At 37.4% G+C, this 26,579-nt stretch overlaps 4 protein-coding genes across 6 annotated transcripts; 1 reads left to right on the top strand and 3 right to left on the bottom strand.

The window, feature by feature from the left end:
- The first annotated feature begins 5,459 nt into the window (after positions 1-5,459).
- LOC137734894 (ATP synthase subunit d, mitochondrial) lies at positions 5,460-7,511 on the top strand. Its single transcript, XM_068474211.1, has 5 exons — positions 5,460-5,732; positions 6,223-6,304; positions 6,800-6,864; positions 6,969-7,055; positions 7,137-7,511. Exons 1-5 carry the CDS (start codon positions 5,562-5,564, stop codon positions 7,236-7,238), a joined length of 507 nt encoding a protein of 168 aa, XP_068330312.1. The 5' UTR covers positions 5,460-5,561; the 3' UTR covers positions 7,239-7,511.
- Positions 7,512-10,257: 2,746 nt separating this feature from the next.
- LOC137734702 (calcium-dependent mitochondrial ATP-magnesium/phosphate carrier protein 2-like) lies at positions 10,258-16,871 on the bottom strand. 2 transcript variants are annotated; one of them, XM_068473963.1, is made up of 8 exons: positions 15,136-16,871; positions 13,419-13,836; positions 12,918-13,062; positions 12,684-12,799; positions 12,491-12,569; positions 11,545-11,778; positions 10,662-10,994; positions 10,258-10,625 (listed from the first exon to the last, which is right to left on the bottom strand). In XM_068473963.1, the coding sequence occupies exons 1-8, from the start codon at positions 16,274-16,276 to the stop codon at positions 10,623-10,625; spliced, it is 2,469 nt and encodes an 822-aa protein (XP_068330064.1). In that variant the 5' UTR covers positions 16,277-16,871; the 3' UTR covers positions 10,258-10,622. The 2 variants fall into 2 exon arrangements, with proteins under 2 accessions (XP_068330064.1, XP_068330063.1); XM_068473962.1 differs by having other exon boundaries at positions 10,258-10,994.
- Positions 16,872-18,803: 1,932 nt separating this feature from the next.
- LOC137735452 (mitochondrial import inner membrane translocase subunit TIM14-1-like) lies at positions 18,804-21,196 on the bottom strand. The gene is made up of 3 exons (XM_068474875.1): positions 21,005-21,196; positions 19,797-19,975; positions 18,804-19,340 (listed from the first exon to the last, which is right to left on the bottom strand). The coding sequence occupies exons 1-3, from the start codon at positions 21,134-21,136 to the stop codon at positions 19,184-19,186; spliced, it is 468 nt and encodes a 155-aa protein (XP_068330976.1). The 5' UTR covers positions 21,137-21,196; the 3' UTR covers positions 18,804-19,183.
- Positions 21,197-22,274: 1,078 nt separating this feature from the next.
- LOC137735019 (protein IQ-DOMAIN 3-like) lies at positions 22,275-25,985 on the bottom strand. Of its 2 annotated transcripts, none has more exons than XM_068474372.1 (6): positions 25,561-25,985; positions 24,907-24,997; positions 24,445-24,813; positions 23,816-24,046; positions 23,515-23,634; positions 22,275-23,348 (listed from the first exon to the last, which is right to left on the bottom strand). In XM_068474372.1, the coding sequence occupies exons 2-6, from the start codon at positions 24,979-24,981 to the stop codon at positions 22,650-22,652; spliced, it is 1,494 nt and encodes a 497-aa protein (XP_068330473.1). In that variant the 5' UTR covers positions 24,982-24,997; positions 25,561-25,985; the 3' UTR covers positions 22,275-22,649. The 2 variants fall into 2 exon arrangements, with proteins under 2 accessions (XP_068330473.1, XP_068330475.1); XM_068474374.1 differs by having other exon boundaries at positions 24,445-24,810.
- Between the last annotated feature and the right edge of the window lie 594 nt (positions 25,986-26,579).

Below are 26,579 nucleotides of genomic sequence, written 5' to 3'. Positions count from 1 at the left end.
CAATGACTATTATGGTTAACCATTCCATGACCAACTTCATGTGACCAAATTTAAAACTTGGTTGAATAAAACTGAATTCAGTAACATTACACTGATTAATATAATGAAAACATACTCTAACTGTGTGAAGTAGTCTTTAGAAGTGAACCACATACATCTTGTGTTTGCATGAGCTATTCAGTCCGTCAATTGCTTTTGCGTAATCAATTTACTTCTTGTCTATTTATCTTCTTTGATTCATTTATATGCATCAACACGTATCCCAGTATCTTAATGCAAGGAGAAAAGAAATGGCCACCATTGTATTTTGGGGTAGTAGTACATATGAGGACCAGAGGTCCAACAAAGAAGAAGAAGAAGCTTAGATATGCATGCCTCCATTTCAATGCACTCGAGCAGACCAAAAAGGCCTTGATGGTGAGGTTTTTGCTGAAAGTCAAGCAATAAAGAGTAAACCATCTCTAAATTTCTTCTATATACTGAATGAATGATATAATAATGGTTACAATTCCATTTTACATATACAAAGAACGCAATAATGTGGAATTCATAACTAATGCTTACTAATTCTAAGTGTCTTACAAATGTCACTAGGGAGATACTCTTGTGTAGGGATAGGCAATGGTTATGGCGGATAGGAAACCACGGTTATTTACCCATAACAGTTTAGGTTCATACCCACATAACTGTTTACCCGTTGGGTAATTGTATAAATGGTTATACTCATACCCATAACCGTTTATATACGGTTAACCATACCCATAACCGTGTACCCATTTAACCATAGCCATTTACCCGTTTACCCCTTTTTGAACCCGTTTATCCTTTTTTACCCATTTATCCTTTTTTCACCCGTCTACATGTTTTTTTTTAACAACTTGAAAATTACAAAAGAAAAATTTGTCATAATTTTTGTTTTCTAACAATTAAACACTGTTAGACTGTCTCCAATGGTTAGGCTAAAAGCCAAATATTTTAGCCTAGAAAATTTAGCTTTTAGCCCAGAAATAGTTTTTCTGCTCCAACCGTTCTGGCCTAAAATTTTAGCCCGGGATTATTAAAGAATGAACTTAGGCTATTTTTTTCTTAAATTAAATTTCTTAAAAAAATAAATAAATATGTAGACTATCGTATTAATTTTATGAACATTTTAATCTAAAAAAATTTTAATTCCAATAAATATTGAAAAATCACTAAATTTTCCACAAAGCAACCCTTCAACTTTTACCAATCTTTCAACCCTGAGCTAACTTTCAATTCACCAACCTTTCAACACCAAATTTTCAATTCACCAACTGTTCAACACCAAACTTTCAACTTTCACCAACCGGTCAACTTTCATCAATCATCCTCTATATAAACATATGTCCAATATTTGTTGATCACACAACCCTTCAACCTTCAATCATCCTCTATATTCACCAATATTTCAACTTTCAAAGAGTATTTGTTTCCTAAAAATCCTCAATATCTCATCAATGGGTGATAGAAGAAGGCGTAGCATGGCAATGCAGATGGCACAATACAAAGCAAGGATCGAGATTGAAGATGCAAAATTGTTCAATGCTGAAGTTGAACTTATCAACTCGTTTATGCAATCTGAGCACCATGGCGAAATTAGTCATCGTGGTTCTGTCACGGGGCGTTTATATGTGTAATGTGATAGAGAAGAGTGTCATGACCAAATGATGAAAGATTATTTCATCGAGCGTCCAAGATTTCCTGCTCAATTTGGAAATGGAAAGAAATAGTAGAAAGATAAATTGGAAGAATTGTAAGAGAAATTTGAGTTTTGTGTTGGAACAAATACATAGGTATTTATAGAGTTTTTGGGTGAATTTTGAGTTAAATAATTTTTTTTAAATTATTTTAGCCGTTGGATTTAAATTTGGGCCGTTAGATCTTTTTTTTTTTTTTACTGTTAGATTTGATTATATTCGATCTCAGCTGTTGGATTCAATGTATTTTAAAATAACATATTTAAAAAAATCAAATTTGAATCTGGACTGTTGGATCAACCAACGATCCGTGAAAACCAACCATCGGATTGAAAATGTAGCCACTGGAGTGCATTGGGTGGCTGACAAACCGCTGCTAGCGGGGCCCACCCCTGTCGGGAACACCTTAGTTAGGTTCTCTAGGTTGTTTAGAGACTTTTTTGTGCACTGCACGCCTAATTTGTTTATGGTTGGATGCAATTTCAACTCGGAAGAAATTCCCCAGATTTCCGGTGAGGCCCGCAAGTTTCAGGCTGATTTTAGGCTGTCACCGACCGCCCAATGGCCCTGAGGAATGTATATTTTGAATCCTTACCTTTGTAGCTCTTTTTGGGCTTTTGAATTGCTGAAATTGATTTTGTTTTGGACCCAAAACGGATTCTAAAACCCCTGGTGCAGCTGCAAGCGGTGGTCGTAATCGCACGCGTAAAGCTGTGCATGGTACTCCTAAGGAAGGCGCATGGAGCATAGACGCCTCCACCGAATGATGAATGGCTGAAAGGAAGAATATACGTTTGACATTGTTGCCTTGTTTTTTCTTTAATTTATAGTGTTGATTACTTGGTTGAGTCTGATATGTCAAGAAGAGAAACTGAGCAATATTTTCCTATTCTAATCTGGTGTTTTCAAATGTTTGTTTCAAGTTGTAAGGTGTTACGATGATGTTTTTTTTAATATTTAACTTTGTGTTCTAAAAATCGGCCTAGGTGGCGCCTAGGAGCTAGGCGGAGACCAACCGCCCCGATTAACTCGTTATCGGTTGCAAAATCGGAGAAAATATTATACGGACGTTGGGTGGGATTAGGTGGGTCTAGGCGGAGCTATGCAGGTCTGCATGGGGCTGGACGGGGCTGGGCGGAGTCTAGTCGGCCGTATTTGAAGACACCAAAAGCAGGAAAAAATTTGAATCTAGAAAGGTCAGGTTGCATAGTCGAGAGGAAGAAGATGATTGGTGGGGTCCATCTTTTTTTTTTTCTTTCAATTTAAATCGACAAATGTGGTCTTTATGGTCCCACCACTCCTGTTTGGTTCCACGTTTTCACTATTTTATGTTCTTGTATTTCTGTTTGTTTTTTTTTTTTTGGGTCAATATTCTTTTGTTTCTTTTCTCATCCAAATCAATCATTATTTTTTGACCTTTTAAATATTTTTGTATTGTTTTATTATTCCTTTTCCTTTTAAGACCATTTATATTAAAAACCATAACATTAAATATATATATATATATATATATATATATATATATATTAAAAAAAACATATTATTTATATAATAAATTTAAATTTTATATTAAATTAACTTAAATCCGTCTAGGCGCTAGGCCCCTTCTTGCCGCCGACTAGTGCCTAGCGTCTTTTTGAACCTTGATTTAACTCATAGGGCACAATTATAAAATTGTGCTAACATGAATTTGAAGTGTCATCTAACATAGGTGTCAGAGCAGGGCAGAAAAAATCTCTTATCTGTGCTCAACCCTTTGAGCACCAATAGTCATATCGTGCCCTCTAATCAAAGGTAACACCCATAGAGGGCACATATACAAATATAGTTGCTACACTGTTGTTATTGGTCTATGAGCACATATGTTGGTGCTCTTTGGCCTCAAATGGCACAGATAATTTATTGTGTACAGTGCCCATATTTTTTGTAGTGCATTCATCAGTTGATGACAAGGGAGAAGAGACTACAAGGGTAGCCATAGGCCGGGAACTAAGGACCACCAACCTTCATTATTCAAAGTCTTGTACCTTAATTGCCGGCTATAACATGCCAACGTTGTTCACGAAGATCCTTTTGGCCCATCGGTATTCAGAGACATGTTTCATTATCACTAGCACATATTTTTGGTACCTCGAATCATGATGAAAAAGATTGTAAGCAATTGCAGTTCTGTTTCTCAAATTCTTTGGGGTTGACTTCAACATAGGAATAGGATGTACGATCACTTACGAAATTGCGTGCTAAAGTTTGTGTGAATTATTGAATTGTGTTTCTCTTTCTTCATGAAGAAGCATATATATATAAGTTTACGTTACTTACATGGTAGGCTATACATTCTAAGTTATATGATTACAAGAAACCCTAATTTAAAATAAGTTAACTAAATCTAATGAGCTAGACTCGCGTAATTAACATTTTGTCTCCTAGAGTTTCCGCTTCTTAATTACTCTGAATTTTTTATCATGCATTTCTTTTGTAAGTGTTTTTTCTTTTTCTAGTGTTACATGGCGGCCAAAGGCCAAACAAATTAAGAAACTAAAAGCCTGGGTCGAGTACAACCGTCTTTATCCTTAAACAATGCCGTCAGGAAAAAGTTTTAAGTTAACAATTTGATTTGTTCTTATGTTAGAGTACCTTTCGTTATGTAATAATTTTTTCTTCTTTTATCGTTTATAAGTTTACGAGCCTTGAGTTCAGACTAGAAAACCCATTTACAAACGCTTTACCAACCTTCTTCCCCATGTCCCTCTGTTGTGAAATCATAGCAACTTCCACCTACCTTCTTCCCCACATCCCTCTGTTGTGACTGATGAGACTGAAAGATTGAGACACTATTACAAGTGTTTACTTATTAGAACAAACTGCACACGAGCTTGATGTCGAAGGAACTAATGACTTGGTGAGCTGGGATGCATTGATCATAGTCACCAGATGACTGCCACCGTTTTATTGGACTGGATTTTGAATCTTGACTAGTTGACTTGCCTCGTGCCTCAGGTGAACCAAAGATCAAGACCAATATCATGACTTAGACTCACCAATTCTGATTGGAAAATACTTGGTGGTGGCAGAAGAATTTGGACTAAGCAACACGGTAAGTTTATCATAATTTAGTATCAAACTAATTATACAAGAGAGATTCAAAGCTAAGAGCTTACAACTAGAGAGGAATAACTTTAAATCATATTAATACCGACTTCTATGATTAATAGGTTGCTTTTGTATTTCTGTATACGTATCTAACTATGATTTGAAGATAAAAATGAACAACATCCATGTAAAAACTCAAGCTTATGTTCTTTGTTTTTCATGTATTCTATCTCTAGACAGTAGAAAGACGATGCTCTAACCAATTTGTCTACAATCACAATATCAAAAGCATATCATTTCGTAAGTGCTCGTTCATCCTATATCAAAACCATATATGCTCTAACTAATTTGACACGTGACAAATGATTAAAGGTGTGATGAACATATACTATAGTTACGGTGGTAAGCAAAAATTCTCTTTTAATATAAGAATATAGCGGGCCGGTCATGTTTATGGGGGATAGTAGGTCCAATCTATTTTTTTGGGTCAAACATTTGCTAAAAATATTTGGGCTTTAGAAGCCCAATTAATCACCAACCAACCACAACCACAACCACAACTAAGCCTCCAGGCCCAAATAACAAGAAACAAAGCCCATGGCCTACAACTCCAAACCCAAAAGCCACCAGAACTATAGAGAGTGTAACGCGTTTCCCCTTCGGCCGAAGCAGCAGCAACAGGAACAGCAACAAAAGGGGCATCCGATCATCTGATTCCATATTTGTTTGGCCAGCGAGAAAGCGAGAGAGAAAATGAGCGGCGCCGGGAAGAAAGTGGCCGATGTGGCTTTCAAGGCCTCGAGGAACATCGACTGGGAGGGCATGGCCAAGCTCCTCGTCTCCGATGAGGCTCGCAAAGAGTTCGCCTCTCTTCGTCGCGCCTTCGACGAGGTCAACACTACCCTCCAGACCAAGTTCAGCCAGGTCCCTACGAACCCATCTCTCAATCTCTCTCATCGTTTTTTCTAAGATCTCTTTGATTTCTAGCTGTTTTTTGCTTCATTTCTTAGTTTGTTCATCTGGGTTTTACTGATTTGATTGTATTTTGTTAAATTAGGGATTTTTGTTTGTTTGTTATGTATTATTTGATTGATTTGTAAAATGGGCGGGTTCGAATTTGTCAGATTTCATTACTTCTATGCTGAATACTGATATGAATTTTTGGTGTAAGCCTTTTAAGCTGTTAAATTTGATTTGAATCGATGGCCTCGGATAATTGGGATTGGAAATTTTGTATATAGCAACTAATTATATGGGAAATTGTGTCGAAATGGCAAATTATGTATGGGTTTTCACACAATTGTGTTTTTGTGAAGATTTCTATTGCGCCTATAGTTGCATTTATTTCACTTTTTTGACATTACTGTAATGATTTTCAATATATTTTCTGATTCCCACTTCTCATTTTGTGCAGGAGCCTGAACCCATAGACTGGGAGTACTACAGGAAAGGAATCGGGTCTCGGTTGGTGGATATGTACAAGGAGGCTTATGACAGTATGTCTTCTGACTTGATGAATGGATGCATTCAACAAGTGTAATGCCTGTGTTATTTTGTTTTGTTTCATGCAATTGCATCTTGCTTTGAGCTGAAAACTTGGCACGTGGTATTTGATAACGATTTGTAGTCTTTTGAGAAATATCTTGTGCCCAATAAAGAAGACGTTGTAGTGCTATTGTTTAAATTTGAATTTGTGGTTCTATTCTCATATATTTAGTAACCACGATACTTTCAGTGCTTGATTAACGATATAAAATCAGACACTCTTTCTTGATGAGTTGGTGTTTATCAAACTTGTGTAGTTAGCTGAGTTGACAAGAATGATGGGTGTATAGTGTATACTAGAGAGAGAGAGAGAGAGAGAGAGAGAGAGAGAGAGAGAGAAACAATGCCGGAGTATTAGCATTTAGCCTTGTTTAGTTTGCTTATTTATATTGTCACTTTCGTATGCATATTTCTTATCTAAAAGTAAAACAACAAAATTGGTGCAGGCGTTGAAATCCCAAAGTATGTAGACACAGTCACACCTCAGTACAAGCCTAAGTTTGATCAATTGGTTAGTTATCTCTTTCTTGCTGTCTCTCTGTTTATCTGTTTATCTCTATCTTCATCTGTCCTTCAGTCTAACTTTCTGAGGTGTTATGTTTCTGTGGAGTACAGTTGGTGGAACTAAAGGAAGCCGAGGAGAAATCTTTAAAGGAGTCGGAGCGTTTGGAGAAAGAGATAGTTGAAGTGCAAGAGTTGAAGGTAATGGAAAGAAATAGTCTTATGTGACTTCGTACTTGTAGAATATACAGTTTCTCACAGCAATTGTTTTTATGTGAACAGAAAAAGATAAGCACCATGACCGCAGATGAGTACTTTGAGAAGCATCCCGAGCTGAAGAAGAAATTCGATGATGAAATCCGAAATGACTACTGGGGCTATTGATAACATCCAAGGTTTCACTATTTGGCAATATTTCTGGAATGGTCGCGTCGTGTTTCCCCCTTCTGTTTAATAATGAGGATAACCAAAATGATTTTCTTTGTAATCTGGTTACTTTCGGTTTGAAGAATTTGAGCTTCAATAGAACCCCGTCAAGAGGGCTTGTTTTCCAGTAGGCGAATGCATCTCGTTACATTTACATAATGGCAGTATCCGGATTTGTGGAATGCTTTCTGTTACATTCAGAGCTTTGTTTATATATTCAATGTTTCTCCATTTACAAATGAGTCGAATGTAGTTTTCGTATCGATTTCTTTGTATTCCATTGGATTTGTGAGGGGAGGCTCTTGTAGAGCCTGATTCTGGTTCAATTTTATGCCTGAAACCTTCAAGCGCTCTCCATGCCTGTAATCTTATGAAGACGTGACAGCATTGTAGGTTCAACCGTATTGCTTTTCATTTGGTTGTGGCCGAGAAATACTTAATCTCTTTTCTTGCATTAACAAGAGGAGATTCTAACTTGGGGTCACCGGCAGTCTGCTGAGGGTTCCAAACTTAACGATGGTAATTAAATTGGGAGTTAACCCAACACCTTAGAACATCTCCAAATGAGATGTTAAATCTTAAGTGGAACGTCATGTAATCAAATTTGAAGGTAGGGGCAAGCTCCAACCGATATATTAATCCTGTGTGGATTCACATATGAGAAAATGTGATGTTAAATAATTTTTAATTACTTTATTGTGTAGGTCCCATTAATGCACTAATTATAGATCTTGAAACTATATTTTAATTGATTTCTATTTAAGATGAGTCCTACAAATATTAATTATAACAAAAAAACATATCAGTTGGAAAAAGATAAAATCTAATATTGCCACATCAGCCATCAAATTAACATTTGGCATTTATTTGGAGATGCTCTTAAGCCATGAGCTGACAACAAACGTTCACTACTGTGTCCATTTTCCCGAAGGCACCCCTTCAACTTCTAACTTTGACAAAGAAGTACTAAATTAAGAGCTAATTGATCCTTACTCTTACATTTGACGTTCTTATTTCTCTGTATTGTTGCGTAGACTACACGTCAATGTATAGTATGCACACAGTATTCCCGGAGTTCGCGTCCAGGCATACAAATATGTAGTCTATTGTACCATATATTGGGCCTTAGTATTTGGGTCTCATTACTTAGCCCATGATTCATGTAAGAGATGCAGAAACTTTTATACTATAAAAGGATCCTTCATGGTTCACCCTCACTTTAGATGGAGGGCAAGGAGAGCAAATTCTAGCCTCTATAGCCTCCATGCGCATTGTAACCCTCCAATTTACATGGTGAAACCATATCAACACCAGTGTGAACGTGACCCCAATTTGAGGTGAACCACGATATATCTTTGTGTTCTCGTGCATATGAGTAATTTACGGTCGGATTTACATTGGACCAAGACCGACCCGTTTTTATGCACCAACACATTGCATTGTATGCTCCACCCACTATTTTAATGAGGATTCTATAGCGAACATTTTATATATACTAAAACCCGGTGAAAACTACTGTTCATTAACAGTGCTCCACCGGTTTTGCCCCTCTTTCTCTTCATGTTTTTTCAGCTTTAGTGGGGTTGAATGGTGAATTGGCCATTTTGCCCCTCTCTCATTTTTCTTTCCATCCGTGCGTGCGTGTTGTGTTTTCTAGGGTTCCAGCTTCTTCCACTTTTATCTGCTGCTGCGTGTTAGTTCCACGTGTTCGTCATCGGGATCATTTGGCCCGTAGTGTCAGGATTTCCATTTGCTTCCAGTGGCTTCCAATTGCTTCCAATTGCTTTCATTTGCTTCATCTCTCCTGAAATGAAAAAAAAAAACCCTGCGTTCATCCAACCTTAGAATCCCGAAACCAAAATTCATCCAGATCGTTCCAATCTCCAACGGCATATCGAAATATCCAGTCGCTTGATTCTCTATCTAAAATACCCACTCATCCTTGCCTTATCTCTGATGATTCAATTGGCCGGCGACGGCTTCTAGGATTCTAGCTCGACTTCTCTTTCAAAACTCAGCTCGAGTGCTCGGGTATTTGTTTTTGGGTGGCTTTTGCTGAAACATCCAATAAGAAGAATAAAATAACTATGGTAAGAAGCAACCTAATTTCAGAAATTTTATGTGATTCAGTTTTTAAATTATAATCTTCTAAAAACCTTTTGTAGATTGCTGAGCCATTGGAGAGAGGACTTGCTGAGGACATTGAGAATGTATATAAGCTACAGTGTTCCTTTCTGCAATGCTGGTTGAGTATGATTTCCTATATTTGATTTATGCCATCCATTGTGTTGAGTCGGTTAAATGTACTATTTGGCTTTTGGGGTTGAATAATGCGATCTGAATCTTGGGTTTAAAATTTTTGTAGCCTTGAGTTGATCTTGATCCAGAGCTAATGCAAATGGATTTTTATTATTCCTGTATATAAATGATGGCTGTTGAATTTTTTTTTTTCATTTATTGATATCATAGTTTGCCATCGTCTGTCCAATTCATTCATGTAAAGTATTACTGCTAATTAATTACAACTGTATTAACATTTTGTTTCAGTTGTAACCTTTTTTTTTTTTTTTTTTTTTTCCTGATGATCCAAATTGTTTTATATGCAGTGACTGCTTCAAGGAAAATGTGCTCTTATGGGATATTCTATGTTCAAGTAACTGTCAATGAGGAATACTTGACTAGCCATTTTTGTATATCAATGACAAGGCATTTCACAATGTCTTTTCTGTAAGTTACATAAACTTAGACAGCTTTGTAAAAATATTTGCTCCATTTTCTACTTAATATTTATCTTAGTCTTTGGTTATTTATATGTTAAAAATATAGTCTATAGTTATATTTTCGCTTCCGCAACAACGTGCGGGTAAAATTTACTAGTTCAATCTGCAATGTATATCACACATTGATGTAATCTTGAATTTTCGAACACACTCGTCATGAGTATATACTAGTCCGTACAAAAGGAAACAGATAGAGCGATAAAAGAAAACCATCACTTATGGAAAATGGCATGTACATTTAGACATTCTGGTTAAATGTAAAACGGAGAGAGAATGACGGTACAAACTGCACAGAGCGTACAAAACTGTGTATAATTCATTAAGTACAAAATAACGTCGACGGCATTTCCAGTGTCGTCGCCGGAAGACCAAAAAAGTTCAAAACATAACCTATGGAACTGGGCAAGTACAATTTCTGACCCACGAAGCAAAAAGGTCGGATGGAAATTTCAAGCAAATGCTGCCGGTAAATGTGGGAAAAAAAAAGTCGAAAATTTCCGGCAGTATATAATTGCTTTAATTTCAAAACAACTGGGAGACGGTGCGGTTGATAGTAATCTCATTACTTCAAAGAAAAACGAACTTATCCGCCACCGGCCACCTTCTTTTGTTGGAGCTGCTCGCTGTTTGGCTCCTCATTTTTGTCCATGGCCTTCCTAGCAAGCTCATAGCCTGCAAAGTTCATGGCACCCAACGGAGCAATCCAAAAAAACCTGGGTAGCGCTCCTTTGAATAAGCCAAGCGGTCCCTCGTGCCGTAGTATAGAGAAGGCCACTATTGACATTGACACAGGTCGACCCGGTGGAGCGGTCATCATTCTTGTTTTCATCACATCAAACGGTGTGGTGACAACAGCTGCTAACCCGCCAGATAATGCCCCAACCGCAATTGTTTCCCAAGGTTCCAGATCCCGCCCTAAAAATTGCTGGGCAGCCTAAAACAGAAAAACAGTCAACTAATGAAAACATATCAAAATTATTATCACACTAATTACCGTTATATATATACATATTAATTACACTCAAAACAAGATAAGCATGTTAAAAATAAATAATTAATTGTTGATATGAAGAACAGGATTTAGCAGTGGAACAACACTTTAGAAGACGAAAGCCAAATCCCAGAACGCATGGCATTAACGCACAGCTGTTAGCTATCATCATCGCCACAAAATGCCGTGGTAACTTGTATTTGGGCATGAGTTGTGTCGAGTCATATTAAATTTTAAAATCTTCCTTTTCCAGTTTTGCTAGGTAGTTCTATAAAAAAGATGAACATATTGTAGCCAAACTTTGCCTTCTCCCAAAATGAAAATTGTAACTTTTTTAGTTCGTATCTTAGGGATGCAACTTAGGCAATTTGAGCAGCAGGCTTCATGTTTAGGTTAAAGAACCCTGATCTTAGAGTTGCACGTTCAAAAGGTAAATAAGAGAGGAAGATAAATTTTGTGCCTAGAAAGGAAGGTTCCATATGAAAATACTTACCTTTTTGGATTCAGCATACAGCCCCATGCCAGCGACATAAAACGGAACTTCACGGCAAAGAGTGGCACCAGTCCCACGAAAGAAACCCTTAAGACCATCTTGGTTCCAAGTGCCCACAAGAGCCTCCCCGACATTGTCAAAAAGGCCAGCCTGACACCGCTGCTTTAACACCTCACAAGGAATTCGCACTGCTGTTCCCAAAAATGTGCTACAGAATGATGCTATAGATTGAACCTATTAAGATGCCAAAACATAAATTTTATACTGTTTCAAAACAGAATTAATAAAAAAGAGTGGCAGATGCATCAGACAGACCCGTTGCCACCCACGTCAAATTCATATTTCCCTTATTGGAACTACAACAGACTTTAAATTCAGTTGTTTTGATTGGGCATAGCACATGCTCGAAGGGGAGAATGAAGGGGAGGGAGGGGGGAGCAAGCCAGCAACAGCACGAGAACCATTTTCAAAGGGTACTAATGTTTGCATAAGGATAGGGAAACTACCAGTTGAAGTTGCTCTAACAGAGCCATACTTATTACTTTTTTACTTTGGGTAGCAAACACCATGCTATCTGATATAGTTGTAATCATACGAAGAAGGAAAAAAGTAAAAGACATGACACTTAACTTTTTTTTTCAGACTACAAAGTAGGATGGTTAATTACTTCTTTAAGAAGCTGTTCTTACTTCTTAGTACTTACTTAAGATGGAAAAGCAGTAATTTTAAGTAGATGAAGTCTTCTTGAGAATTGTGGAGAGATAGAAATAAACTATAATTTAATATCTTTAGAACGAATGAAAAGAATGAACAGACAAAATGAGCCTGCATTCGCTTAAATAGATATCAATGTATTTTGATTTTCAGAGGCATAATGGAAGTATGATGCTAGTCCCCAACGAGAGAGGAAAAACAACAAAACATATAGTAAAATACCAATCAGTACCTGTATATCCGGGAGTGTTGGAGAAACATTTATCAACACAAGTTTACTTGCCTCAAAAATCCCAGTTCGCAAGCCATGACTGTAATGCGACGATAACAAATCAGCCAGAAGGTGGAGAATTACACAAAATTTAGCTAAAATAGCTAATTCATCTTTATAATATTATGGTTGGGAAGGGGGCAGAAAAAAAAACCTTGAAAACTGTCCAAGAATTGCAGGAATTGAGCCCCTGTATAATCCCCGCACTCCAAGCTGTGGAAGCTTGGAAATAATTTCAGGGAATGTCAATGTTGATGCTTGTACTTGAGTCTGCCAAACGTAAAAAAATGATGCATTTTAGGATAGAAGACTAAAGAGAAGCATCACCGATTACAGAAATTTTTAACTCCGAGTACATGAGTACAAGTTCCTAGTACAAAAAATTTGCCTTAATAGTATCAACTGGGTGCATTAAAGAAGTAGATAGAGCACAAGCAAGCCCCCCTGCTAATGCAGACCGTAGTACGCTTCCAGCAGGTATTTCCACTGGTGGAGCAACGGCAACAACGGTTGCAGCTTCAAACCAGATACTCCTGTATGTATTTTGAAAGAAATTACTATCAGCTAGGAGTATCCTACTAACTTGTGAACACTAGCCAAATGGGAATTTCTTAAATATACATGGATATTATTTCTGAATTTCAATTTATTCTGCTTTACTAATTCATTAAAAATTCATTCTCCGCATAAATGTATCAATTACCAAGAATGGAACAGTTACCATTTCAGACCCAGAATGAAAGAAAACAAATAATCAATACTTGAATCAAACTCCATGCTATAACAACACTATATCCAGGAACCAACCATGGAAGGTTTCAACAGAAAAACCAGTCTGACATCAGCTGAACTTAAAAGGGAAACTAACTGAATGAAAAATCCATCTTACCGAGGATCATCTTGAAGTCTATCAGACGGGAGTAAGAGCATAAAATTCCTGAAATGTCCATAAGATATAGAACCTTCTGTATCACCATTGAGAAACCGCATCATAGCAACAGCATTGTCTTCATTAGCTGGAAGTCCTGCATTTTTAAGTGAGGCCAATACCTCGCTTTTCTGCAGTGTTCCAGACTTGCTCAGGCATAAAGAAGTATATGCTCGTAGAATGGTTGGTTCCTTCTGTTCCATCAAGGATAAAAACTGTTTCCAACCAAATGATTTTGAAAATATGTGACGTCTAGTACGGCGCATAAACTCATTAGCATATCTCCGTGGCAATTTTCTCTTTCTTATTGCAATTTCGAGATCTTCGAGAGTGACTTGCCCATCACTATCTCTATCCAGTTCTTCAAAGAATCTCCTTCCTAGACACGTTCATGGTGTAAAATGTGTTAATGAAATATCTTACAAGAAAAAGGACATATTTGATGAGGCCAAACAAACAAACTATTTAAGAGCTTCATCACTCTATCAAATATAGCAATTAGGTAAAGATGGGTGATAATTACTTTAGCTCTCCCACTCAAAGGTATCAATGGAAAGTTTATGGATGCCAAAACAATGCATTGTATCACTTGAAAAGTGCAAGCATTTTGTTGGCATTCTCAGAAATTCAGACAAATATTAACACATGCTTAATTATCATACTGCTGTATCTCGGTCCATCAATGCTCTACGTACTTTCAGGATAGTTGATGCCCTTACAATTATTCCTAAGTAAGATATTGGATGGACAAGTTATGAGGGCCTTCATTTATGGAGTTCATGTAATGTGCTAATTTATTTCGTCCAATGCAAAGCTCATATGAATTCGACAAAGTTGAAAATAAGATGATTTCTCTTAGATTTGTATTAGGTTGGTCTCTTACTACCATTTTTTTCTTTTATGACTAGCATGCATTGACAAGATAATCATCAAACAAATTATCTTAAACTTACTAGTATCCTCCACTAATTATAACATGGTAAGCCAGTAAAGAGTTGTTTTTTTTTTTTTTTTTTAAAGCTAAGAGAAAGGGAACATAAACAATCGCAGAACAGGCACGCTGATTAAGGATGGTATTTGCAATCCAGGAACATCTTGAATCAATCAACTTGTAACTTTAAAACACGTGTTTCACTAAAGAAACTGTGGTTAAAGTATCTTATAGCTAAATTTTTCACACACCAATATAGAAACACGTGTACGCGTACATACTATGAGTGGAAAATAAATAAATTCTTAGACAGGATTCAGTAAGAAACAGCCTCACTAAGAGATTATTTATGCATGTATTTGTGTATGTAGTATTTAAGTCAATATGAGTATATATTACGAGAATTCAACAATAAACAACAGGGCAATATCTTTCTTTGTTTACTGATAATCCTATCCAATGGTAAGCTAAGCTGATCCAGTCATCACAGAAGCATCAGGTACATAAAGGCAGTGGACAAAATAAAGGCTCCTTCGACAATAAGGACAGGCATGGAAATGAAAAAGTTAACGTCATCGTATAGCTTTTATATTACAAATTCAATTCATAGAAAGAGTAAAAATCAGCATGAATAAATTTCCTTTTTGAAATTTTTTTCTTTTACGAAAACAAGCATCAATTTCTAGGCAAAACAACATGCATTTCCACAATTAGTAGCAAGTGCCAAAGTTACCAGAGACAACATACCTTCAGACTCTGTGTATCTAAAGAAATCTTGGACAGAGAATAGCTTCTTCTTGTCAGGATAGTCTTTAGAAGTTCTCCCCAGCTGAGGTACAAGTTCAATTAGTTCGGTGAATGAAACAGTGGATAGCGTGGATCTCAAACGCTCTACATTTGATAGGGGAATATTAAGTAAATCGCTAGCAAGCTTCTGTGGTGAATTGCCAGCTGATTCTGCCGGGTTATTTGCAGTAACATCCTCATCACCCTCTTCATCAACTGAAGACGATACTCCAACAACGCCTGATGGCACTCCTCCCACTCTAGCAAACGTCAAGTTTCCCAAAAACCCATTTACATCTGCTTTTCGACCTTCAAACAAACCCATGATCACCCTGAAATGGTCATTCTGAGAGGAAGAGGGCGGCTCACTGGAAGTGTCACAAGGTTTACAATCACTCTCTTGAACACCCTGATCAAACCTCTGAAGATTCTGAGTAAGTTGATCAAAAACAAAACCAATAAGGCATTCTAGTGATACATGTTTTCCTTCTTCATGTGACACGGCTTCATTCTGAATCATTTTAATATTTTGTCCCTTAGACTCCCTCTGTTTCAAGTTACCTAAAACCTTTGGCTTTTTACAAGAACACGCTTTGTCGTCATCGCTCATTTTCTGGACCCGCTTCTTACCCAATTTGAATGGACCAGGAAATGCCTGAACAAAACTATTAACTAACACAGACCAAGTGACAGCAAACTGCATGCAATTCGCACAAGACCCATCCTCCTTATCACAATCCTTCTCTCTCAACTCACTATTCGACAACTCAGGTCGATTTCCATTCCCCGAATTTGGCGAAAACTTCCCAAATAACGCCTTTATCGGAACCTTAACCAACATTCCTTTCTTTCTCTCCTCGCCAACCATCACACAGTCACCAGCTTTCTTCTTTCCCCCAAAGATCTTAACTTTACCATTGTTACCACCACCACTGAATTGGGTAACAAATTCAGCAGCATTTAACTTATTCTTATGGCCTGCCCAGCAACACTCAAAGTCCTTGGCCGCTTTTCGAACGCCCAATTCGAGCGGCGAAAGCGCTGCCTTAACCAGCTGAATCGAATTGAAAAACGATTCGATCGGGTCATTCGCAGACACCATTACTAACACCACTTCAAAATTCTCAGTCCGATATATGTAACCACCAAACTTCAATCCACAATCACCGTTACATACACAAGCATACAAAAAAAACACAAATTTTCTTCCAAATTTAGCAAACACCGATTAGATTCTTCAATAAAACAGCATAGAGTAAAAGAACTACACCATACAGAACTGTGGACCAACCGGATGAGATCCGAATACGAAGCGGTGCACCGACCGTTGAATCCGAAACGCCGAAACCCTACGCGCGCATTAAGGGTTGCTCCATTTTTCTCCAATCAGCTTCAAATCCCTCCACTTTTCGCTTCTGTCGACCTTTCAGAGTTGAGAGAGCCAACTTCTGCATGGCAGAAACGGATTGAAAGCCATATGAAACGGTAAGCAAGTGCCCAAAACAGAAAAAGGGGTGCCCAGATTCAGATAAAGACTGCAGATTTTGATGGGCTTGGACAGAATCTGCGTTTCATTTGGGAGCGAGAGGAATTGGGTGCGGATGGAGGAGCAGGAAGAAGAAGATGAACAAAAACAAACAAGAAGTGAAGAACAAGAGGGAGCTAAAGACCAGGCCTATCTATTTTTGCAATTTTTTATTCTTATATTTTGAATTTATTTTTTTGTTTATTTAATTATTTATTTGGTTTTTGTAGTAATCTTATTTATCGGATAATGAATGCTGAATGGATAAAAGGTGACGTCAGGACTGCATTGAGCTCGTGGGTTCTTCTGTTTTTGCCACTTAGTTTTTGTTGTAATTCACAATTCGTTTTTTTCTTTTTTCTTTTTTTTGAGAAAGGTAATTCACAATTTTTAAAATCCTCAAAAAACCAACCAAATTTTTATCCATTTATATATCTAAATTGTAATAAACAACCAAAAAAATTGTTATGCTTTTGAATTAGAATCTCGTGGTTTGTGGTAGTTTAGGGGGTAGATAATTGGTCGATCAAAAGCTCGACAAAATTTTTCATAAATCTGAAAATATAAATAAATTATAAAAAAAAAATGACACTTGATTTCTCGCCATTCATCAACTGTACAAACCAATAATAACACAATTTTTGTCTCCTCATTTGATAAAGTCATTGAGACTAAAAATTAAGAAATATACGTATTTTTATTAATTCATGTTATTAAGTGAAAATATATAATTAAACTAGTATATGCCTATACACTTTATGTGTGTGAATATTTTTAATTTGTTTTTTAAATGGAAAGGAGAGAGTTACAGAGACAAGGTGGGAGTGGGAATAAAGGTTTTCGTTTTTTATCTTTATTTTATAATATTGGATATATAATAAAACCACATGTACGTGAGGCTTCAATAAAAACAGCAAAATTTGGTTTTGTAATGTTACATTATTCCCCATCATTTTTTTCCGTGATAAAAGATTAAATAGTTTTTCACCTTCTTTTAATTAATAAAAAGAGTTATATTAATAAGTAGTGTAGACAACTTGGTAGGTTTGACTCAATCATTATTTTTACACTTTTCATGCTATCCAATAAGAATATTTACCGCATTTTGATAGACTACATTGTACCACCTTTCAAATAGAGGTGTACGGTATAATCTACATTGTACCACTATTATTAAGAGAGATGTACAGTATAATCTGTCAAAATGCAGTCTCCAAATATTCCAAAGGTGATGTCTTGACAAAGGTATATGAACAAATAATAGAATGTGTAGCATATGACCCCATTATTTGTTTGTACATAAAGAACCACTTCTAAGGCCACATCTGTGGACTTTTCACATATAAAACTTTTGAGTGATTGTCACTTATCCAAACATCTTAATTGGAGATTCTTTTGCTGTTTAGCAATCCATATGTACTGGATATATATACAGACAAATGCTGAGGAGATTCTCTTAAAACTGAAACTCTCTGTCACGTTTTTTGCACAATGTTTTATAATATTAACACATAAATTAACATTAAAATGTGAGATAACAGAAATTCTATAAACATTTCACTTTCAGAGAGTCTCCTTAGCATTTTTATATATAATGCTCTAAGCAATTGCTTTGTGTGCTCTAATTATTGGTATTGCCTCCTTTGATCACAAGGCACAATGACCACTATGATAGCTAACGGCCACCTGCCATGTAATGTATTAGGATTGTTGTATGCGTGTTGTAATCTTTATTTATTTATTTTTTTGTAATAATCTTATTTTTCAAACCAGCTCCTTCTTACAACTTAATCACGGTTTGACATATACGCAAATTCCTTATGTGTTTTTAATACCCGATTTATGTATTATATATACTTATTAGTAGAATACTTTTTTTGTGTTTTTCAACAAATGATGCAATAATTACATTATATTCATCTAAACTACAGAGAGCAGGTTTTACACTTAGGCATAAAGGGTAGAGCACACTACTTTAACCGGCTTAACTAAACCCAAGTCTACCAAACGACCCTTTGGTTGTAGCCATATCTGATTAGATTAGGACAATATTTTGTTTCGTTTATGTTAGGGGGAGAGCGAATGTGTACATATAGGAGTATTGTTCAAAACCAGAGTGCTCTATCTTTGTATCCATAAATTTCAAAGATCACTGCACACCCCTTTTCTCTTTCTACACAGGAGAAAAATAGTGTGCGGAAATCACCTTTCGTCTCAAATTGCATTTCAACTGCTAAAAGTATGTTAAAAGCATCTGAAAGGCCTTTCCTTTGCCCTCTTTTTATGACATTCAATATCACAAACTCGAATACAATCAATTTGAACAAAATTTGAACCTACACAGACAGGTGCAATGGAATTTCCATGTTTCTCAAGATCGTACATTCCAGCAAAAATACCTTAGAGAGAGAAGGCGAAGGGGGGCATTTTACTGATTAGCACACTACTTGAAGTCGAGGCATTTTCAAAGGCGTCGAAATGGTGTCAAAATGCTGATCCGCTGCCCTTTGTCTTCCCGAGCATCACATCTTTAGCTTCATTGATTTTGGAAGCAAGGTAATGACTGCCACCTGCATCAGGATGGTTCGCGACCATGACCTTTCTATGTGCTTCCTTGACCTTGTCTGCAGCTGCACTTTCCCTGTCAAACCATCCAAACGAAAATCAATTTTGCTTAAAAACCAATAAAAAAAACACAGGAGAATACAACACGAGCACGGCTTCAACATTAAAGCGTCAAGTATCACTCTCCAACCTTTCCTATCTTCATTCTTTTTAGAGTTTGACTTGGTTCAGATAACTATATCTCTTCTAAGACAAGTCAAGTACAAGGTATTTGACTCGAGAAAATAATCAATTCTCTGTTTTTATTTTGGTTGAGATGAAGACTTACCAAATGATGAAACAGAAAAGCACCTACTATTTAATTCTCCAAAAAAATGTTGTTTCCTTATAATTTGACGGTAGACAATTCAATTTCATAATTTATATACAAGGAACAGAATATTCCTTTTAGTTTCCTTGACCATGGATGAATAAACAGCAATGGATAAGCTAGGAAAAGATCCTGCATTCTACATTACAAAATCTTGCTTACCTGATACCAAGAATAAGAGCTGCTTCCCTCTTTGTCATTGTCGGCTGGAAGCCACCTTCATAAAATTTCCGCATTCTAGCTTTTGGTGGTCGTGTCTTGAACGCATGCCAAGCCTGGATACCATATCTACCAGCAAGGGCAGTAGCAGCTACTGCAAGACCAGCCAACAATGGTGTAGCCTGAAGTACATCTAAAATTTCGTTAATTCTACAGAATGTAATTTGTCATTTTAACTCTCCAATCTTTCTGAACTAAATGTAAATGGCATTTTTAGTCTGATAAAACTCCTTCCGACTTCGTTCCCCTCCAATTATTCCAATGGCCATTTGCCCCATGTCATAACAAAGGTGCACTCCCACTAGTTTTTGGAATAACATTTACATAGTTCAATGCAGAAAGACACCATCATCTAACAGTCACACACCACTCCCACTAGTTTTCGGAATAACATTTAACATTTACATAGTTCAATGCAGAAAGACACCGTCATCTAACAGTCACACATGGTGCCAAATATTAGACCGCAAAATCTCACTTGGACAACCAAATGAAGGTACTAACTACACAGTCCTGACCTCTAAATGTGGATAACAATAGTTTTAAACAATATATGCATGTGAGACAGATACATCGATTCAAATGCATATAGGGCATGGAATCATGTGACAGAACAGTCCTGCCATCTTAAAGCCAAATTTGAACATCCGCTGAATGTGCACAGGTTTCTAACAAATCAGACCAGAAAACAGGAAGGATGCATATCAAAATGTGGACATTTTATCAAAGATTAGATAAAATAATTGGATTAGCGAACCCAAAGAAGTTGTTTAACCATTTTACTCCTAAGATTAACCCATGATCCAGTTTTCTCCATGTGGCCGTTACAATTCTTTTGTTCTACACCTCCCAATAGAAATATATATCTACATTTATGTACGTATGGATGTATGTATGTACATGTACATACAGCAGGAAGCCAATAGGACGAGTCAAATTTAGTAGAAATCCTGTTGTACCAATCTATCAATGCAAACCCATAATTTTTCAGCAAACCCAAATTCAATGCAAACAACCACGATTCAAAATTTCTACAAAAATTAAAACTTTACGAACCCTAGTACCAAAATCACATTAAATTTTGAACTTGGGAATATAAATGGAGAGTGAAAAAACAAAAGAGCCAGCGGGGAAGACGCGATTTTGCTCACCATATCGTTGAATGTGTCGTGACTGAGCTGAGTATTTGCGGTTTGTCTTTCATTCAGAGGCTTCTCGAAGCTGGTTGTGGCTTTGGGTTGTTGTGAGTTGGGGAAGAAGAAGCTGTGTGCTCTGCCCAGCATGTTTTAATCCCTAAACCCTAATTCCCAAATTCTAATTCGTCCATTAATTTTTGGTACCTATCATATAGCGACGTGTAGCCGCCATTTAAACGCACCGGACAAGTTCTGGAATGTGCGCGTTTATAGGCTACGGACTAGGCCCATTTTGCACCCAACAAGTTTGTTTTGACTGCTTTTGTAAGAAGTATTTTGCTCAAAAGCACCTACGTTATTTTCTTATAAATATGCTGAATTTTTTAGGGAAAAAAAAAAACTAAAAGTTTTTAATTAGAAGCACTTTTGACTATTACAAAACATTTTTACTTGAAAAGCCCCAAACATATTTATAATAATTACACAGATGATTTCAAAGTAAGTTTTCAACAAACACACAACTTTGAAATAATTACCCACACACTCCATTTCAAGGTATAAAATTTTGAATGGACAGAAATATTCTCTTGGTCATCAAAACATAACTCCTTAATGGGGTATCAAAATCACATATTAGTAATGCTTTCCATTGGTAAAAATAAGTTGAGGATTTTTTTTTACGTTAATGGGATTGTTAATTGTTTGAGAGGAGAGGAAGCAGTGAGAATCGAACCTACATCAGAATGTATAACGTAATTATTTTCCATCACTATAGTAGAGCGCTCCATATGGAAAAATGCAAGTTTAGGATTCGATTAGCAAAAAGTGCTAGAATGATTGTGGAAGTGTTGAATGCGTTTTTTAACAAATTAAAAACATGGGGCATGCTTCCACAAAAAAAACAAAAAAAAAAAAAAAAAAAAAAAAATGCAAGGAGAATAAATTCCTTGCTTGGAAAATAACTGAATTTTGGAAACCCACCTCTCTCTAATGAAAAAGGTTGAGGGTTCAATTGGATGGGGCATTCACCGTCTTTGATTCTAAAGTGTGTACTTCAAACCAGCCATGCTACACGACAATTTCCATTGAAGTTTTTTTCCGAAAAAAAAGTCTTAGCATGGCAGTTCCCACCGAAGTTTTTCTCCGAAAAAGAAGCCTTGAGGAGGTAAAAGCTCCAAACCCACGAGATTCATGGTTGTGTTGATGAATCTTAGAGGCGTAACAAAAAGAAAAGGGCAAAAACAACACTATCTATACCACTGAAAACTCAAGCAAGTGATGAGTCAAAAGATATCAAAAAACGACAGCAATCTGCACACAACAAAAGAAACCATATTTCTGCTACCATGAACCAACATTCAACCCTACAAACCAATCCTCCTATACTACAACATTATAAATGACGATCCCGAAACACAACAACACAAAGGTTTTTGAGAAGAAGAAAAAAATGTTGACATTAATCGTGAAGACAACTGAAACAGACACGAAAATCACAAACCGGTTGATTTTTCCTCTCTTCTCTTCCTCCTCCACCTGCTAACAAAGCCCTGGCCAATCTTTTATTCAATCTTCTTCACCTCAACGACATCTACCTAAGTTACATGCTTAAGCTTGCTTTTATTTTACATGCACTCTCTCACATTAGACTGATCACTAGCTACCTGCTGCCTTTCCTCTCGTGCACTGGAGGGCTTTTAACGGAGCTAGAATCAACCCTAGGAGGACCGGAGTGCCTCCTTGGTCCAGCTGGGGATGCAGAGAATGACAGCCGCTTCTTTGCAGAGGTCACTGATCCCTTCTCTGATGGTGTCCCGTTCTTCTCTGACTGGTTTGAGCTTGGGGTTGCCAACCTCGACCTGGCCTTTGTTGATTTCGTGGGTGTCATGTAACTTGGAACAGAAGGCGAGCTTGCAAGGCTCTCATCATCTCTGACAGAGGATCCTGCGATGCTATGCCTCCTATTGAAGCGCTCTGACTGGATGCTGAGTGTGCTCCTGGAGTCCTCATCTCCACCCCAGCCATATCCTCTTGGGGTTCTCCCGGTTACTGATGCTGATGATGGTGCCCTGGAGAAAGAAGTTGTAGGGGATTGGCGACTGGCAGGCCTGCTTGATCTTAGGGCAGTAGGGGTCCTAGGAGAAGGCTTATCACGAAGAGCATAAGCTTTGGTGATTTCCCCCACTGGCATGGAGGCACGGCTTGCTGCACTCCTCATGGAGGCCCGGTCATTGAAGTCTGCTGTACTTCGGCTCTCCCACGGCCTTGCAGCCACCCATCTCTCTAACCAACTCCAACCCCAGTGGGGATTGCTGGGATCCATAAAGGTCGGGTGTGCAGATTTCGAAGAGTTCATCTTCTGTCAAAGAGATTTATTGGGTCAGTTTCAGGTAGATGGTTAATTCAATATATTAAAAAGAATAAGAAGATTCATCACAGCAGAATCTAAAATCAGAATTCAAAAATCGCCAACGATAGGCTTCCTGTAATCCTGTAAAAATAATCAAAACGGAAAAGTACACCACCTGGTGAGAGAATGAATAAGCCAACGCCCTTTCTCGTCTCATAGCAGCCTCTTGTTTCAGTTGTAGCCTTGCCTCGACCTGTTCCTTCGATTGAATGCTATCATCCCAATCTTCTCCCATCTATCACGACGAGTTTAGCATATCACAAAATTGAAGACGCCTGAAATAAATATAAAACTAGAGGCCGAAACAAATTGATGAACTCAAAGAACAGAAGATGGAAGCAAAACCTGAACGGGCATGATTGTACAGGAGAGCTCATGGACAACTCATATAAACATAAAATATTGGGGGAACTTACAGAATCTTTTTTTATTTTCTCAAGCTCTTTCTCTTGTTTCTGTTGGAGCTGTCTCTGGAAAGCCTGATTCTCCTCGGACATTCTAATCCTCCTTGCACGAATCTCAGACTGCACACGAGCAAGAGTCTGCATGCATCTTAACGTTGTAGTTGCTTGCCGTTTAACAGATTGGCCTTGTAGCAATGATTTCAACCTCCCCAACCCCCTCAAAGCTCGTAACGCCCTTCTTGCCTGAAAATCACATACAACAAAACCTCATTTAAAACATACAGCTCATGGCCTGAGAATAAATGTATTGGAGTTATTATAATAGATCGTTATTTACTGCTTTACTAAATTCAACGTCCCCTTATAAGATGGCAGCTGACCTTGATCAATGCAGGCATTAATTCAAAAAAATCAGATCTTTCTCACAAGAGGTAAGTCAGTTAACACGAGGCCTATTCTATAGAATGTCAAATCCCTCGTCTTGTTCAAGTTGAACAACCAACCGAAAGTTCAACTGATTTGATACAACTAGGCATACCATCCTCTAGTACTTTTACATATTATCACAAATCAAACATCTTATTTCCAAAAGTACACAAACCAAATAGGACTAGAGAACAATATAGCCCAATAAAACATACCATGTGCCCTCGGAATGCAGTCTGAATCTTGATAGCTGCAACCTCCTGCATCGACTTTCCAGGGTAACGGGGCATGGGCACAGCAATAAGGCGAACAACCTCTGCGGCAGCCTGAGCAGCAGCCACAGCTGCCTCTGCAGCCGCGGCGGTAGCAAGTGCCACAGAGTAAACATGTTTGTTCTGTGCATTCTCAGCCTCAGCTAATTTGACATCTTCTTTGGGAGGCGGGGTCGGGGGAGGAGGAGGGGCGGGGGCATGGGCGGGGTTAGGGGCGGAGGCAGGGATAATAAATGCGGTTTTTTCCCAGGAAGATACCGCATCCTCGTTCTTGTGCTTCCCAAACCATCTCTTCTTTGACTTGTGAGTCTTCTGGAATGAAAGTACAAACGTTTCATTTAGAAACTCGTATTAATTTTCGATACAACCACGATGTAAGATCAAAAGTAAACCAATTAAACAAACCTGGTCTTTCTTTTCCTTTGGATCAGGGGTGAGGGCTTTCTTCAATGCAGAAAACCAACTCCCTTTCCTCCCCATTTTCTAGCAAAGCATGCTGCCAAAAACAACAAATTTATGAAATTTTAGACGCACACAATACAATGAACACGAAAAGGTCGAAAAGTTATGAAATTTCTCAAATGCTTAAATTCAAATAACCCAGAAATTCAAAGGAACAGTGGACAAGGAAAGTTGGAACTTGAAAGTCAACGTTCAACCCTCAAGATTCTGACTTTTTGGTAGGAAATCTGTGTCTTAATATGCAGAGATCTAATTAAACACGCACTCAACACAATTGATAACTTCCTAAACCTAATTACAAAGGGTAAACAACGGACAATAATAAACAAAAAAGCTGCCAACCCAACAAAGAAAGGTGCAAACTTTCGGTTATCCATTAATGCAAACAATAAATGGTCCAAAACCCAGATTGCAAAACTGCAAGATTTTCAAAAAATTCCACAGAACCCAGAAAAAAAATCCTACTAGCAGCAACTGAGAGAGAGAGAGAGAGAGTGACAAAATGACAGAGCCCACAAGTTAATTTTAGGACAAATGCATGAGAAAAACACAGGCAAAAACCAAAAAAAAAAAAAAAAAAGGACACACTTCCAGTACCTCTGCTCGAAAATTCCCAGATCTCTGTGAATTTCGGGAACTCCCTCTCCCCTGAAAAAAGAAAACAAACAGAAAGTACCCGAAGGAGTTTATGATTTGGGAGTGTGAGAGAGAGGGGGGACCCGATAATTTGGTGAGGAAAGCTTCAACGTTCGAAAAAACAGAACATGTTGCAGAGGAGCGGAGGGAATGGAGGAGGGGTTAATTTGGAGGGGCCTACAGATATTGGGGTTTCTATTTTAGTAAGAAACAAAAAGCAACATTGACGACAAACAACAACCTCGCTGTCTTTGTCCCTTCTTCCCTTGTTTTACTCTTTCAAACTGTACCCCTTAGCAGTTAATTTTTGAGGATTTTTTCTGGATACAACCATCGTTCTTATCTGCTGCAACATGAACCACAGCGACTTCCTCTGCTTCCTCCAAACACGGCATGCCTCACAGATTTAACTAAATTGTGAGTATTTGTTAATTTCGTAGATAAAAGATGAAGGGTTGCTCTTTTTACAAGCAAACGATACGATTCGACCCAAAAAAGGATACAAATTAATCACAATTTTTGAGCTGATATGCAAGTTAGTGGGAGGTAATGATAGCAATTTGGTATAAGATTTGTACAACTTGCATGTCAAGTTTAAAATTTTCTTCGATTATGGAAAACATGAAAGCTCGTTTGGAAGTGTTTTTAAAATGAGTGAAAGTATTTTTAGTAAAAGTGTTTTTAGATTCTAAAAGCACTTGAAGTGTTTCTTGCAATAAGCATCAATTATAGATGTTTCTTCCGAAAAACACTTTAAGTGATTTACCCATGTTTACTTGTATTTTTACTAATGATTGGTTTTAAAAACACTCTCATCAAAAACGCTTATACTGATTTTAAAAGTACTTCCAAATGAGCACAAAAGCTAATTTGGTTGGATGTAGTGATTTCATATTTAGGAATCTGGTTGACATTAGAACGTAAAATTGTTTATTTAAAAGATTCAAATCCATGTATGCTAAGATTTGGACAATAAACAA

This window comes from Pyrus communis, chromosome 5, assembly GCF_963583255.1.
Source record: "Pyrus communis chromosome 5, drPyrComm1.1, whole genome shotgun sequence".
Taxonomy (NCBI): Eukaryota; Viridiplantae; Streptophyta; class Magnoliopsida; order Rosales; family Rosaceae; genus Pyrus; species Pyrus communis.
The sequence above is the reverse complement of the archived record's forward strand: the minus strand, read 5'-3'. Positions and strand labels throughout refer to the sequence as shown.